The following is a 14,193-nucleotide window of genomic DNA, read 5'->3' as shown; positions in this document are numbered from 1 at the left end:
GCGCAACCGCCCACATTAGATCCTGGCCAGGACACGCATCAGCTTGGTCATGTCTGTCCTGCGGGAGATGCCTTTTCCTGCCGTTCGTGCTCCAGGGCTTATCCCGCACCGACTTGCGAGCGGTTGTGCTTCATCACCCCGCGGAGTTGCTCCCAAACAGCGCCTTGCAAAGCTGCCACCGGTACCAGCCCTCGCTCCCCGAGCGGGGACGAGGCGGCGGTGCAAAGCGGGGGGGCTGTGTGTGTGTTATGTGTGTGCGCACCTGCCCCGGGGTGGCTCCGGAGCGGATCCCGGGGGTGCCCCTTCCAATCGCCTCCCTCCCGCCCAGAGCTCCGCCGCTTCCCCACCTTGCTGGGGAGCTTGTGTTTTCTCCAGCAAGAACCCGCCGAGCGGCTGCACCCCGCGGGTACCCGGCTTCCATCCACCCCCGGCGGAGCTGCCCGGAGCTGGGCGGGCGCTGTCAGCTCCCCCCCCCCCGCCCCCCCCCCCCATCTTCCCGGCGGCGGGGCGGGGAAGGGGTTAACGGCGGGGGCGGAGGGCCCGCACCGCCCGCCCGGCACGGCCCGGCCCGGCCCGGCCCTACTTAAGGCGGCGGCGGGCGGGGGGCGGCTCCGGGAGATGGCGGCTCCGCGCCGGCCGAGCGGCGGGGGGCTGCGGCGGGCCCCGCAGGACGGGCGGCTGGAGGAGATCAACAAGGTGGGGCTGGGCCCCCCCCATTCCTTCCCCCCCCACACACCCGGGACAAAACCCGAACCGAGAGCTCCCGGGGGGGGGCGGTGGGGCTGCTGCGGGGTCGGGGCGGGGGAGGAGGCAGGGGACGGTGGAGCTGTGCGTGCCCCCCTCCCGGGTTTTGTTGTGCCCCCCAACTTGGAGGGGAATCGGGGCAGGGGGGGGGTTTCTCTCCATCCCCTCCGCCCGTGGGGTGGGGGGTGAGGGGGGTGCTGTGGCTGCTCCGTGACCGGCTTCCATGAAACTGCCTTTGGGAACGTGCTCCAACAAGAACAGGAGGTATTGTTCTCCCGGAGGGCTTCAACCTCCCCTCCGTTGTCTTGAGCGCTTCGGTTTCTTTTCCGGGGAGTGAGGAGCTTCTGCTGCTCAGAAGAGCTGACTCGAGCCTTTCTAGTTTTTAATTGCGGAGCGTGAATGGGGCGCCCAGGATGGTTGGGCGTCCCACAAGCCTTGGGCAGGGGGAATGGCAGCTCCTGGATTAGTGCAAAGTGCGCTGGGCTGCGCGTCCTTCATGCTGGGGTCAGGCAAGGTCCTCTCCCCGGAGCTTCGGGCTTGGCGTGGCCTGTGGGGGCAGCTCCATTGGCATCCCTCCCGGCCGAGAGCAGTTCAGAGGGTGAAAAGAAGGTTTTAACCTTGAAACAACCAACAACGGGATTTCTAGGGTCATTTCTAGGTGGCTTTGGTGTTCACTCACTGATACAGCTAGCGGCACCTTCGTGTTACAGGTGGAGAAATCAAAGAGCTGCACAAGATGAAAGCCTGGAAGAGTCGGTGGGCTTGTCTTCCTCTTGGATTGACTGGGTCATGAAAAGTGCCAGTATGTTCCTCCGGGCAGGGGTGAAGTTTATGTAGGCTGGTGGAGAGGGAATTATGTCATAAGAAACCAGGAGGTGCTGGAGAACAAGCGTGGAAAAAGCGGGGCTGCAGCATGAGGTGTAGAATAAGAGCACTTGGCTAAAACAGAGCCTTTGAAAGGTGCTGTTGGAAGGCAGGCATGACACACTCCGCGCCCAGGAGGTGTGTAGGTGGGTCTGACACATCCCCCATAGCCAAGGTGGTGTTGCCCCTTGGGCTGGGGAGGAAGGGAGTGTGTTGTACCTATTGCTGCAGTTTCTGTTACTTCAGAGCCACCCTCCAGCATCGCTCAGGTACAGGGTGGGTATGTGATCCTTCAGCTGGTGGGAGCTGTAGGACAGAGTCTGGGAAGCCCTGCTTCCCGGGACACTGCTGATGTGCCCCTGCTGCGCCCCAGGGCTGGGGGCTCTTCTTCCTCCCACCCAAGGGCCAGGCTCCTACCTCTCCCCTAAGCAGCCATCACTTCTGGCAGGCTTCTTCTCTGGGTGAGGTTTGGACGACAAAACCGAAAGAAGCTACATAACTTCCCGCTGACGGAGGTGGGAGCTGCTTGTTTGCGTCCTTGCTGCCTCGTGTGTTGGCTCGGTGCTAGGAGAGGGGATTTGAGCAGCTAGCAAGCTGTCGGTAGCACGGGTGGCAGCAGCCCACGGATCTTGAGCAGCTGTTGCGCTGCAGCGGCTCTGGGCAGCGAATGCCATGCTGTTGTGCTTTGCTTGCTCTGCCAGCTCTGCGCACAGCGGTGGGGGGGAGTTTGCTGTGAGCGGGCGTGCAAGTGAAGCGGCTCACACCTCCTCCTGACACAGAGCTGATATGTAAACCTGGGCTGATACTGTGGCTGGAGCCAGGGAGGGGGGTTTCCCAAGCTTGAAGAGCTGCAGGGCTGCAAACCAGTGAAGTGCTCCTAATAAAACCTATCAAGCCAAATTCCTATCAGGCTTAATCTCATTGTCTCATCATAGCACTTAGCTCCCTCCCAGCCCTGTTTGCCTAGCTGGTTTCTACTCCAGAGCTCTTGCTGGGATAAGGCTCTTTGGTAGGCAGCGTCCTGAGCACACACGTGCTGCTGAAGGACAGCTGAGTCCTAGTATTGAATTCTCTCTTCCAGCCTGAAACGCTCCTGTGGAATCCCCTCTTGGCTATTCCCCTCTTCCTGGGGAATGGCAATCACATTGTTCATCCTCGTGCATCAAGGTGGAAAGCCTAATCTAGCACAGATTAGTTTCAACCCAGTTTTACCCTCTAATGCTCTGGGCTGCAGAGAAGGAATTCAGCTGGCTGGAGAGCAGGTGCCTGCTTCTCCCATCCAGGGTAGGCAGGAGCATCCCTCAGCTCCTTCCCAGCCCCAACAGGCAGGACGGCTGGTGTTGAGTGCTTAAACAGCCCCGTGAGAGCTTGGCCTGCTGGTTGGAGACACCTTTTTGGAAAGGAAGGAAGGATCTCCCTTTGCTCAGGTTGTCTTGCAGGTAGCTGGGACTTGTGTGGCTGAATTTATTGGCTTGGAAAAGTCTCTCTGCCCAAGAAAGGCTGTTCAGGGAAGGGGCTGGGACATATTAAGCAGTTCTTATTAATAGAACATACCCCTTAAAATGGGAACTTTAGCAAAGGGCTCTAGGAGGAACTTCAGCTGAGTGAGTCACTGGCCCTGGGGACTGAATTCCTGTTTGCTATTGTGAGTGTTTGCCTTATCACAGTCACAGCCTGGCTCACATACAATGTGGAGAGTGGAATGCCTTTGAAATATGCTCCCCTGTTGCTTCCTTCGATCTGGAGCAGAGCTGTGACACTGGCGGGCTGTCCAGTTCCCGTCCAGTTGAAATGCAAAGAGACTGGGTGCTAGGTGTGTGCACAGTGTCACCCATCCTGCTCTCTTACCGTGCTGTTGGGGCAGTTGGACCTCTGGGCACGTGTCCCTCGGCCATCGTGCGTGGATGTTGCATTCCCTTTGGTCTTCACCGTGTCTGTGCCGTGTCTTGCTCCCTGAGAAATTCTGCACTCACATCCCCTTGCACATCTCCCAGTGCAAGCTGTCTGCTACTGCTGCAGGGCAGGAATGAGGCTGTGACTTGGTGGCCAGGAGATGCTCTGGCCCCGTTTTGGTTCTCAGTGATGTTTGGCAAGTTCCTTCTACAGAGGCTATTTAGTGGCAATGGCAGCAGGTAACACTACTCCGCTCTCTGGTGACTTCTGCTGCTGGCTGAGCCCAGGTCTCAAAGCTGAATTGGGCCCTTTGTTTTGGGCTGGCAAACGATACCCCTGGGTAGAAATAACAGATAAATGAAATTGAGTTGGCAAATGAGAGCGAAAGAAGGAACTGGGAACACTGCTTTTCACCACAGCTCTCGATTTGAGTTGGTGTCCATGGCGATAAGGGAAGTCTGTGTCACGCTGGTTTAGTGGGCATGGTCTCTGGTGTCCCATTTGGAGTTTGTGAGATAGGAGGAGGGGAGGATAGTCACTTCTGTCCTAGTGGGCTTCCTACAAAACCATAGTTCAGCTGCAGATAAAAGGCTTGCCAAAGCAGTGGTTAACTGGCAGTGAAGGTTTGAGGCGTTTGGAGTCCCTGGGCAGGTCCAGGCTCCCCTGTCCCAGTGAGGAAGGAGGGAGCAAGTCCAGGTGTGTGGGCTGGAGGGGCCCGGAGCATGTGCTGCAGGGTTAATGTGACAGGCAGCGATGGAGCATGAAAAGCTCGGGGCTGGCTGTGGCAGCAGGAACCAGGCTTCGGCTCAGGGCTGCAATGCTTCTGGAGCTGGCCCAGCAGCCAGACTGGCACAGCTCATCACACCTGGGGATAGCTGGTTTCAGTCCTGGAAGAAATGAGAACGTGCTCTGGAGGCTGGAGGGCATTTGGGTTACTGATGGCTGTGTGGACCTCCCTGCAGTCCTGATGCCCTAGTGCCTGCAGATGGGGCTTCTTTGGAGGAGGGTGGACTCATTAATCACAAGTGATGCTGCCCCAGTACTACCAGTGCCAGAGGTCCTAGTCTCTTGGTACCCCGCTCCTGCCCTCCTTGTGAGCATGGAGAACAGTGGTGAGGAACACATGCCCGAAGTAGGGAACAGCCTCAGCCCTCTATTCACTCTAACCCCTGGAGGGGTTTTATCCTGGACAGGCCATGCACAAGCTGTGCAGATGTTAATGATTTCTACCCTGAAGAATGCGGTGTTGTTGCTGAACACAGATCGAGTCATTAAGTTGTGCTGGGCTCGCTGGAGCTAGGCGGTGTGGGAGGGCAGAGGCAGGAGCAAGACCCTGCTGCTCCCAGCTGCAGGGGGGGTTATTGCTGGCCAGGCATTGTGGTGGAGCTGGCTGTGCAAGTTGTGGTTTGTTCTCTCGGGTACCTGAAGGTTCTTGAGGTGGGGCTAAGGACAAGTGACCAGAAATGACCCAGGATTTCCTCTCCAGCCTGAGCAGCGTAGAGGGGAAAGTGGATAGGCAGTCTGAGAGAGTGAGAGCTTGTTCCTTACCCCAAAGTGCCTGTCCTCTCCTGGGTGCGTGATGTTCTGCAAGCTTTGCCTGTTCTATTTGCTTAGCCCTCAGAGTTTATCCAAGAGTTTGAAATATGAGATCAGAGTGCTTTTTGCAAGGACTAGGAGCCCTTGCTGGGAATAGGTGCCTGATCCATGTGCTACACATTCTTAAGCAGAGATGCGGGGAGCTGAAACCTTGGGTGAGCAAGAATGTGATGTTTCATGCAGTTATTCCAAAGGCATATGGGGTCCAGTCCCCCCTCAAGCTGTTGGTGGGAAATCTGAGACACCAGAGGCATTCCCCTTGCACTGCAATGTTAATGACAAGGTGTGGAGGGATTCAACCCATTTTCAAGCCTCCTGGCACTGTTGCTCAGATGTGGCTCCCTGGGAATTGCGTAGGTCTTCTGGGTAATGCTGCATTCGTACCTATCCTCTACGGTGTTTTCCTTTGCATCTTTAACCTTGGGGATATTCTTTTTCTCCATTTTAGGAATTTCTCTGTGACCCAAAGTTCAGTGATGAAGAAGATCTGGAAGAGAAGTTGGCAGTGTTCAAAGGTGAGAAGGGTTTCCCTGTCCTTTCAGCCTGACTATTTGCTCTGAACAGATTATTTTCCTCAGCACTTGGATCCTACCAGCCTGAGGTTCTCTGCCAAATACAAGTGACTGAGCTGGGGTGGATGCCTCCCCCTCGCTTGTGGGACTCTGTGAAACTCCCTGGAGAGGTGGATTTCCCACACGAGCCTTTGTGCTTGCCCCACTTGCAGGGCAGAGACATGTCACCCTGCAGACATCCTGCCTGGCAGCTGCTATTACTGCAAAACTTGCTGCGTGGGCAAAAGCCTGGGGAGCAGCAAAGGAGGATGGTTTCTGTCTAGTTATCTAGACAAGCTAGCTGGTATAATGGACCATGCAGTAGCTGGACTCTTTTTTTTTTCAGTGAGTAGGAGGACCTCTTCCTACAGAGCAGCTGCTTCCTGAAGGAGTTGGGGACTTTCCTCAAAAGTTTCTTCACTCTGATCTGGTCCTTCCTGAGCCCCTTGGTACCAGAGGCAACAGCAGTAATTTGTTTCTAGTCCTGGACAAAGCCTAGCTCCAGTGGGTCAGCAGATCTGGGGCTTAGGTTTGAGCCGTTTGCTGGGATGGGGGGATAGCGAAACAGCTCAAAAGCCTGAGGGGGTCCTCTGGAGCTTGTCCTTAAAGTGGTTACAGGACAAGATTTGGCAGGGCTGTTCTGTGTGCATCCACTGTCCTTCCAAGCAGTGGCTGAAGGCAGTTGAGAAAACATGCCTTACGTGTCACACTGCCATCAAGGTTTGTCCTCAGCCTGTCTCTAACCAAATAAATCCTGACCTTGCTTCCATTTCAGGTATTGTCTGCTATGTCCCTTTGAATTTTGGCTTTGCAACCCAGCATGGAAGAAGCTGGCTGGGGTTTTGTGATCCCTTACCCTGCTGGGCACAGAGGAGCCTCCTGTGCTCCCCGTTCTTTTTCTGTTGCCTTTTGTATAGCTTTGGCTTTTGGCTGCAGGCCCACATTATTTTTCCCATCACAATTGGGGCTCTTCAAACATTGCAACTGTAGGTCACAGGCGCAGAATTCCCTGTAACGAGAGCCTTTGGCATCTCCTCCCGCTGCCTCGTGAGTTTGCCTCCGTGGCCGGTCCCGTTCTCCAATGCCTCCTCCGGCTCCTCCAACAATCGGCTCATTGTGTGATGATGGGGGGAGCGTTTCTTCTCTGCCGTCCTTCTCGCTGCCCTCCCCAGCCGGGCCCGGGGAGCCCCCGTGCAGTGTTTGTGTAAATTCATTTGTGAGGGGAGGGACCACGCGTGGTTTTGCCCCACCAAATCCCTGCAGCTGGGATGGGAGGGAAAGATGAATGTGTGAGCCGAGGCTCGGAGCACGATGATGTAAAGCTGCCTCTGTTCTCTGCGCTTTTGGCCAAGTGTCAGCTGAGAAGAAAAGAAAACATGTGCTGGGCACAGACACGGCAGAGCAGGGTTTGTGTCCCTGAGTGCATGCTGGGGTGCCTGACCCCTGCTCAGGGAGGCAGCAGTTCATTTGCACAAAGTCATTGTGGTGGGGCAGAGTGTGGGGAGAGCCATTTCCACATCGAGCATGGCTTTGGCCCCGAAGCACATGTGTGACAGCCCCGATTTCATCTATGATCTGTTGCTTCGTGCTTGAAGGGAGACCTTTATTCCTGCCTGAAGCATGAACAGCTTTGGTTTGTATGTGGTATTCCTGTAGGTCTGTCCTGGTCAGCTCATGACAGCAGTAACCCACCAGCTGAGACAGAGGTGAAGACTTGCCAAGCCATTCCTCCGCCTCCTGCCCCGTCCAGTTAACCCAGTGCTTTCCATCAGAAGCACAGGTCCTGGGAAGGCTCCAATGTGTGAAATATCCACTCTTCCCTTTGGCTCCTTAAATGAGCCTGCCACTTCTTTGTTCATGCTTATTTGCTTGCTGGTGTGCCTGGAGCAGAGGCAAAAAGTATTCTCCCTTTGGGGAGAGGAGCAGCCTGGGAGCTTTCACTTAATTTGAGTCCTCTGAGGCTGTTCCGGGGAGTGAGTGCTAACTGCAGGGCAAGTGGAGATTTCTCCAGCTCAGCATGGATGGATGGTGGCAGCAGGCATCTTGCTCTTCTCATTTAGCAGAACTTGAGATGATGGGGGGCCCCCTGCAGTGCTAGGAGCTGTATTATCTGTAAGACAGACAAATCCTTGCCTGAAGAGCTTAAAGTCTAAATGGGGAAGAGCTAGCAAGGGAGGGGGCGGGTAGGAAACACACAGGTGTGCAACTCCAAAGGTCAGAAGCAGCACAGGGCTGAAATCCTGATTTTTCTAACTCAAATCAGTGCTCTCTCTGTTACAGCATGCAAGCTTTTGTCCTGCAAAGCTAACCAGACCTCCTTGAGCAGGCTCTGCCTTTCTCTGAGGATGCTGGAGATGCCCAATTCAGCAATGCTTGACGGCAGGCTGAAAGGGCAAACAACCTGCTCCAGCATAACTGCTTCTTGGCGTGTCCTTGGCTTCACCCTCTTGATGTGGTCCTTGAGCATCTCTCCTGGCAGGTGCTGCGCTGGGAGTGCAGCACAGAGTTGGGAGGACTGTAGAGTCTGTCCCTTGCTATTGCAGGCAACTATGTCATTTAATCCCCCTCCTAATCCGATCAAACATCATTTTGGGAGTGCTCAGTGTTTTGTTTTCCTTGCTACTCCTTCTGGGAGGCTGTTCCAGAGCTTTGTTTTTCTGGCTGGAAACCTTTAAACGCTATTCATGGCTAGCTGATACCTTGTTCTCATGCCAGTGTTTTCCTTCAACTTAAATGAAAAGCAGCCATGATTAAAGAGAACTTATCTCAGTTCCAAGGCTTTAGAGTTAAGGGTGCTAAAACCAGGTCTTAGGATGGTCTCCCTCTCTGAACTGTTTGCATTCAGCAGTATATCAATCTTACCCACCAATCTCTTATTTCATTGCTCAAAGTAGGCAGTGCTCCAAAGCCCCGCATATTCCCTGCTCTGGCATCCTGCTAACTTGCTTCTGTGTCTCTTCCAGAGAAGTACATGGAGTTTGACCTGAACAACCAAGGCGAGATTGGTGAGTGACTCGGGGATGCTGGTGCTGGGCTGGGAGAGCAACAGCCTGCTGAGGTGGTGTCCTCTGCTATATCTGCTGCTTCCTTCTGTACCCTAGTGTTGCTGAGGAAGAAAACCTGTGGGTTGCTCCTGTGTCCAGCCTTGCTTGGCTCCGGATCCCCAGCCAGGGGCTTCCTTGGCTCTCCAGCCCCTGCCTCTCAGCTTCCTCAGTCTCTCCTTATCTGCTTCAAGATCTAAGCTCTCTCAGTGCTGTTCTGCAGAGTCTCTGCTTAGCTCCTCCACTTCTTTGCTTCAAGTGCCTTTTTTTCTTCTCCCTTTTTCTCCACTGAGGCCGCCCTCTCAATCCTCAGCATTTCCAGAGCTGGGAAACTGGAGAGCTTGGACAATCCTGGATTTTGGCTGACTTGAGGCAGAAGCTGTATAAAAACATGAGCACTTCAAGTGCAGAGCAGCTCTTTGCTTTGCTGGAAGGGGAGTGAAGCAGGGGACTTGGGTGTGAGCCTGGCTCAGCTGAGCAGCCCTGGTTTGGGCCCAGAAAGCACAAGTTACATAAAGATCCAGCCTTCTGCAGGCCTGGAGCTGACACTGAAGTGTAATCACTTGCATGCTGTGCCCTTCCAGGAGGCTGCTGCCTCATTCCCTTCCTCCACCAGTCCTCAAGCCTGAAGTAAAGCCCGTGGGGAGCTGGAGCAGGCCTGACTCAGGGCTGCGCTGCCGTTTCCGGGAGGGAAGGGGCCGCAGGTCGCAGCAGGCAGCAGAGCAATGGAAGGAAATGTCCTGTGGCGATGGGCCGGGGCACCCGCTCCCCACAGCCTGTTTGTCTCCGGCTTTAACCCCAGCGTTGCTTCCCTCCTCCCCGTCTTTGTGATTCTTGGCACCGCATTCTGAGCTAGAGAGCAGTGTCCCCGCGTGTCTCTGGAGCACTTGGAGTGTTGTCGCTTTTCTCCGTGTGTGGTGCTTTTATCTTGTGCTGTATGAAAGGGAAGTGATGCTCCGTAGTGGGCAGCACAGCAGTGGGTTGTACTCAAAGGCTTCTTTTGGCTTTCAGCGTCGGTTTAATGCTGTCAGCCTGAGTGTGCAGGTGAGGTGGTCTGAGGTGGGAACTCATGCCTGTGTCCCTAGGGTTGGTCTGTGCTCAGTGTGGTCACCTCTCAACAGCACAGATTGCTCTTGCAGATTTGATGTCTGTCAAAAGGATGATGGAGAAGATGGGGGCTCCAAAGACCCACCTGGAACTGAAGAAGATGATCTCTGAGGTGACTGGAGGGGTTAGCGAGACCATCTCGTACCAGGATTTTGTCAACGTGATGCTTGGGAAACGCTCTGCTGTGCTTAAACTGTGAGTGTCTCTGGAAGGGAGTGGGGGAGACACAGGAGCTGAGCTGGGAAGCAGAAGTTGTTCTGCCTCGTGGAGGTGGAGCTGTGCGTGCTTGGCGTTCGTGGAGGGGAGATGAGGACCCTTGTGAAGGGGGAGTTTGCAGAGAGACACGAGAGGGTGGATAAGCCTGTGTCTGGGCTGAGCAGTGGCGAGTGCTCACCACAGAGCTGCCTGCTGCGTGTTAGCACAGGCTTCCTCCCACATGCTCTGTGTGGAGCGATTCTCCCCTTTTCCTAAGGGTGTGCAGGCACTCAGCACTGCAGGACTTCTTCCCATCTCTTCCCTGTGGCTCCTGCTAGCTTTGGAGCCACAGGCTTCCTCTGTGAATGGTAGCAGGACTTGAACAGTGAATGATGGTCCTGCCAACACCAGCAGTGCTGTCTCCTATTTCCCACAGGATGCTCCCTCCCTGCCTGGTTTTGGAGAGACAGGCAGTAGATAGAGAGAGGACACATGCTTGGAACAGCTGGCTTATGCTGGGAGAGGTTTTCTGCGGTACAGGCTGCCAGCAGCAGCCTCCCACGGCCCCCTCTGCCCTCTCAACAGGGCTCTGAAAGTCCTGCTGTAACAAATGGCTTCCGAACGCTTGCTTGGCTCCATCTCCACCCCACTGAAGCCTGGATTTTCCTTTCACAGCCACAGAGGCTGGCCCTGCTTTTGTGTCTGTAACCACCATGAATAGGAGCTGCTCCTCTCTGTCCCCCTTACCCCTTTCTGAAGGCAGCTTTAGAAACACAGCCAGCTTTCAAGGCAGGTTGGGAGAAAGGATCTTGCTCCTACATCTCACATGGTCCCTCTAAGCCGATACGTGCTTGCTGGCGATTAATCTCTCCTCTCCCCACTGAGTGCCCTGTGTCTGTGTGTTGGGATGCTCCTCTTCCAAGCATGCACAGACTTCTGACACCCCTGCTCCTCCTTTCTTTCTCCATGGACGCAGGCTGAGCCTGCTGCCTGTCACATATCTTCATCCTTCCTCCCAACTGCAGCAGCTTTCACAGATGGGTCCCTTCTTTTGCTAACAGACACCCCATTGTCTGTCGGACTCTTTAGAACAGGAGCAGAAATGTGAAACTTGTCCCCACAGCAGTGCAGTCCTTTGATCCAGCGTGGCAGCTGGCATTCCCAGCGTAGCTGCAGTCCTCAGGGAGGAAGACAGTGCTAGTGGTTGCAAAATGGTTGGGATTCTTCTAGCTAGTGCTTTGCTCCTTGTCTCTGCCCTCTTCCCTGGGTGTAATTGCTGTTCCTTGCTCAGTGTTGGCTTTTGAATGTTCTGCTGTATGGTTATGTACAAGGTGGGCCAGGGATGGTATTTGCTTTTACACATCAGGAGAACTTGGCGTGCAGTGTGTGCCCAGAGGATTTTGGAAGTGGCTGTCTAAATAAAACGTGCTAATCCTCTGGGCTCTGAGAGGAAAACCAGCAGAGGCTTTGGGAACCCACCCCTGGAAGCTGCTGGAAAAGCAGAGCAGCTTGCCAGGCTGGCAGCACTGCCCTCTGTTGGCTTTCCCTCTTCTGTTCATTATCGGATGCCCTGTGCATTGAAGGCAGACGCTATTTTTCAGCAGATAAATAATCCAACCTCCAACGATGGGCAGAGATGCACCTGCTTTTTTTCATTGGTATTGTCTGTTATGTTTTGCAGGGTCATGATGTTTGAAGGAAAAGCCAATGAAAACAACCCAAAACCTTCTGGTCCGCCTCCAGAGAGAGACATAGCCAGCCTCCCTTGAAGAGGACAGGCTGAAAAATTGGCACTGTTTGCTTTGCTGGTCTGTAACAGAGGTTACCTGTGCTTTGTGACTCTTTACTGTGGACAGTCCTAGTTTTCAACTAACCTGCCTTAGAGGAACAGCAAGGGAAGCTGGAGACCCCCAGCTCACGTCTTTCTGCTGCGCATCCCTTAGCCAACTCGATTTGTTAGACAGAAGCTGTAGCACCAATTGTAATGTGAAACAAAAAAAAAAATAATCCTGTGATCTTACTTTCCTCTGCCCTTCCTGCATTTCTCAGACAAGGAGCTATTTCCTTCCCAGTGTATGAATTCAGAGCTGTGCTTGTCACAACAGGTTCCTAAAGGGCCTTGCTGTCAGAGAGCAAAGCCCCTGACAGCAGCTTCATGGGTGCAAAGAAATAAGTGCCTTCTCTGCTCCGTCCTATGCTTCCTGACTCTGGACTAGTTCTTTCACTTCTGGTTTCACCAAAACACAAGTTGGGCTCCAGCTCTGGCCTGGTTGCGTGCTAGGTGAAGGTGGGAAGGGGCATGGACACAGAGTCTGTGTCCGCAGGGTTAGAGGTGGGCACGGCTGACTGCAGGGACAGTGTCTGTCTGTGGGTTCATCCTGCGGTCAGATCTCGGTGGGTCCAACACCAGCCACTGCGAGTGAGGATGATTAAAGGCTACCTTAGGGGCTCCCTTCCTGATAAATCTCTACTTGGATCTGATCAGGAGCATAACCTCTGAACAGGTGGTTCTGTCCTGTCCATGGAGTGCAGAAACAAGCCCGCTGTTACGCCTTTGCAGCCCCTCCGGGAGCCCAGGGGGAAATTCAGCCTTCAAGTGGAAGGAAGCTGGGTGACTGAACTGTGAGCCCTGCCAGACCAGTTGCAGCTGAGGATCTGTCTTCACCCAGCTGCTTTATCCCTCTCATTTTTGCAGACCTCCTTGTGTGTGTTTCAGCTTAGTCCCCTGGGGCTATCTGGTACATTTCCCTGATGGATAAACCCTCAAATCTGCAAAATAAAAATGGTTGCAAGTGTGGACTATGAGCTGGGATCCAGATGTAACTAGGATTGTGCTATCTGCACACTGGTTACTGCAGTGATTCTTGCTCCCTACACAATTTCTGGAATCCAGATGTTTGCTCTTTGCCCTTTCCCTACTCTTTTCTTAAATGTTCTTGGCAGCTTTTAACTTTTTTAAAATCATGGTTTAATAATTTTTTTAAAGGAAATACATATGATTAACTCTACTAGGCTGATTGTTCCTGCCAAAGGCTGCACTTTGAAATAAAAAGAAACAAACCACCAACATTCTCACTACTGTTTGCATGAAAACCAAAACTGTAATGGAGAGAAAAATTATGAGCAAAAGCAGCACCGGTCTACTTTAAGGACTGAAAATAAATCTTCTGAAGCTACACTGTGTGTCAGTGTATTTAGTTTAGCTCTTCTGAAGCTTGGTCCACATGATTTGTTGTGGATTAAGTGAGCTGGTTTCCAAGTTGGTTAATATAAACCCTTAAATAGATCCTAGAGATAGGTTTGGACTGTCTTGATCTGATCTTATCTGCAATAACTGACTGAAAGCCATGGAGTTTGTGTTACGAAACTGAAATGCAGAGGCCACCTTCTGAAAGCTGTTTGTTTTTTTTTTTTTTTTTTCCCCTGACTTACTGGAAAAAAGCAGGTGGTGGTGCTTGTTTTAAGGAATAACTTGTTTATCAAGAGCAGACACTTGCAATGCTTCTCTTAAAAGAGTTTTGGTTTTGTTGGGTTTTTTGTTGTTTTTTTTTTATATTCTCTCTGCTCTGGAAGCAATCGCCTGAGGTTCTTATCTGATGTGAGTTATCAAAATGGAGACCTGGTTTCCTGGGGGAATGACTGGGTACACTTTTTCCATGTGTTCCTCAAAAGGACAGCATTGCCCTTAGATCAGAGCCCTGTGTCTGCTTTCTGCTGCCTGTTAGCCTCTGGGAATGCAGCTGCTCTTCTAGGTTATGTGTGTTAAAGCTGCTGTTCAGTTAGAAAATAAAGGGAGCATATTACACGAGGGAAATTTGGATGTGGTTTGCCACAGTTCAGGTCACTGCCCAAATCCATCACTGCTTTTGTCTCTGGAAATCCTTGTCCTTCTGGTCCTGGAAAAAAAGACAAACAATCCCCTAAATCTGACAACAGCCTTTCTCAATATGTCCTTGTCCTCATAGGGTTGCTAAGGTGTTGTACCCGCTGTGCTGGCACTCTGCGTGGGGGCTGAACCCCCAAACTTGAGGCAGGAGGGAGCAAGGAAAGAAACCCAGGTCTTGCTGTGACTTAAAAAACCCACACGCTGCTTGCATGGGGGCCTGGAGCCCGCCAAGGCTGTCCCAGCTCAGAGGCTCCATGTTCTCCTCACCGAGTTGTGCAGGGTCGGACTGTGCTCCCACAGCAGCCCGCGCTAAGGG

At 53.3% G+C, this 14,193-nt stretch overlaps 1 protein-coding gene across 1 annotated transcript; it reads left to right on the top strand.

Annotated features, from left to right (window-relative positions):
• Nucleotides 1–577: 577 nt before the first annotated feature.
• AIF1L (allograft inflammatory factor 1 like) lies at nucleotides 578–13,167 on the top strand. The gene is made up of 5 exons (XM_042786964.1): nucleotides 578–696; nucleotides 5,546–5,612; nucleotides 8,612–8,653; nucleotides 9,829–9,991; nucleotides 11,673–13,167. The coding sequence occupies exons 1-5, from the start codon at nucleotides 619–621 to the stop codon at nucleotides 11,758–11,760; spliced, it is 438 nt and encodes a 145-aa protein (XP_042642898.1). The 5' UTR covers nucleotides 578–618; the 3' UTR covers nucleotides 11,761–13,167.
• The last annotated feature ends 1,026 nt before the right edge of the window (nucleotides 13,168–14,193 follow it).

This window comes from Tyto alba, unplaced genomic scaffold (genome assembly GCF_018691265.1).
Source record: "Tyto alba isolate M040663 unplaced genomic scaffold, T.alba_DEE_v4.0 Super-Scaffold_11, whole genome shotgun sequence".
In the NCBI taxonomy this organism is placed as follows: Eukaryota; Metazoa; Chordata; class Aves; order Strigiformes; family Tytonidae; genus Tyto; species Tyto alba.
Note: the sequence above shows the minus strand (reverse complement) of the source record. Positions and strands in the feature narration are given on the sequence as shown.

Excerpts from the sequence above, each read along its gene's own strand:
- AIF1L (XM_042786964.1), top strand. The coding sequence starts at position 619 with ATGGCGGCTCCGCGCCGGCCGAGCGGCGGGGGGCTGCGGCGGGCCCCG. Across the intron at positions 5,613-8,611 it reads GAAGTTGGCAGTGTTCAAAG|AGAAGTACATGGAGTTTGAC; the intron begins GTGAGAAGGGTT and ends TGTCTCTTCCAG. Across the intron at positions 8,654-9,828 it reads GAACAACCAAGGCGAGATTG|ATTTGATGTCTGTCAAAAGG; the intron begins GTGAGTGACTCG and ends TTGCTCTTGCAG.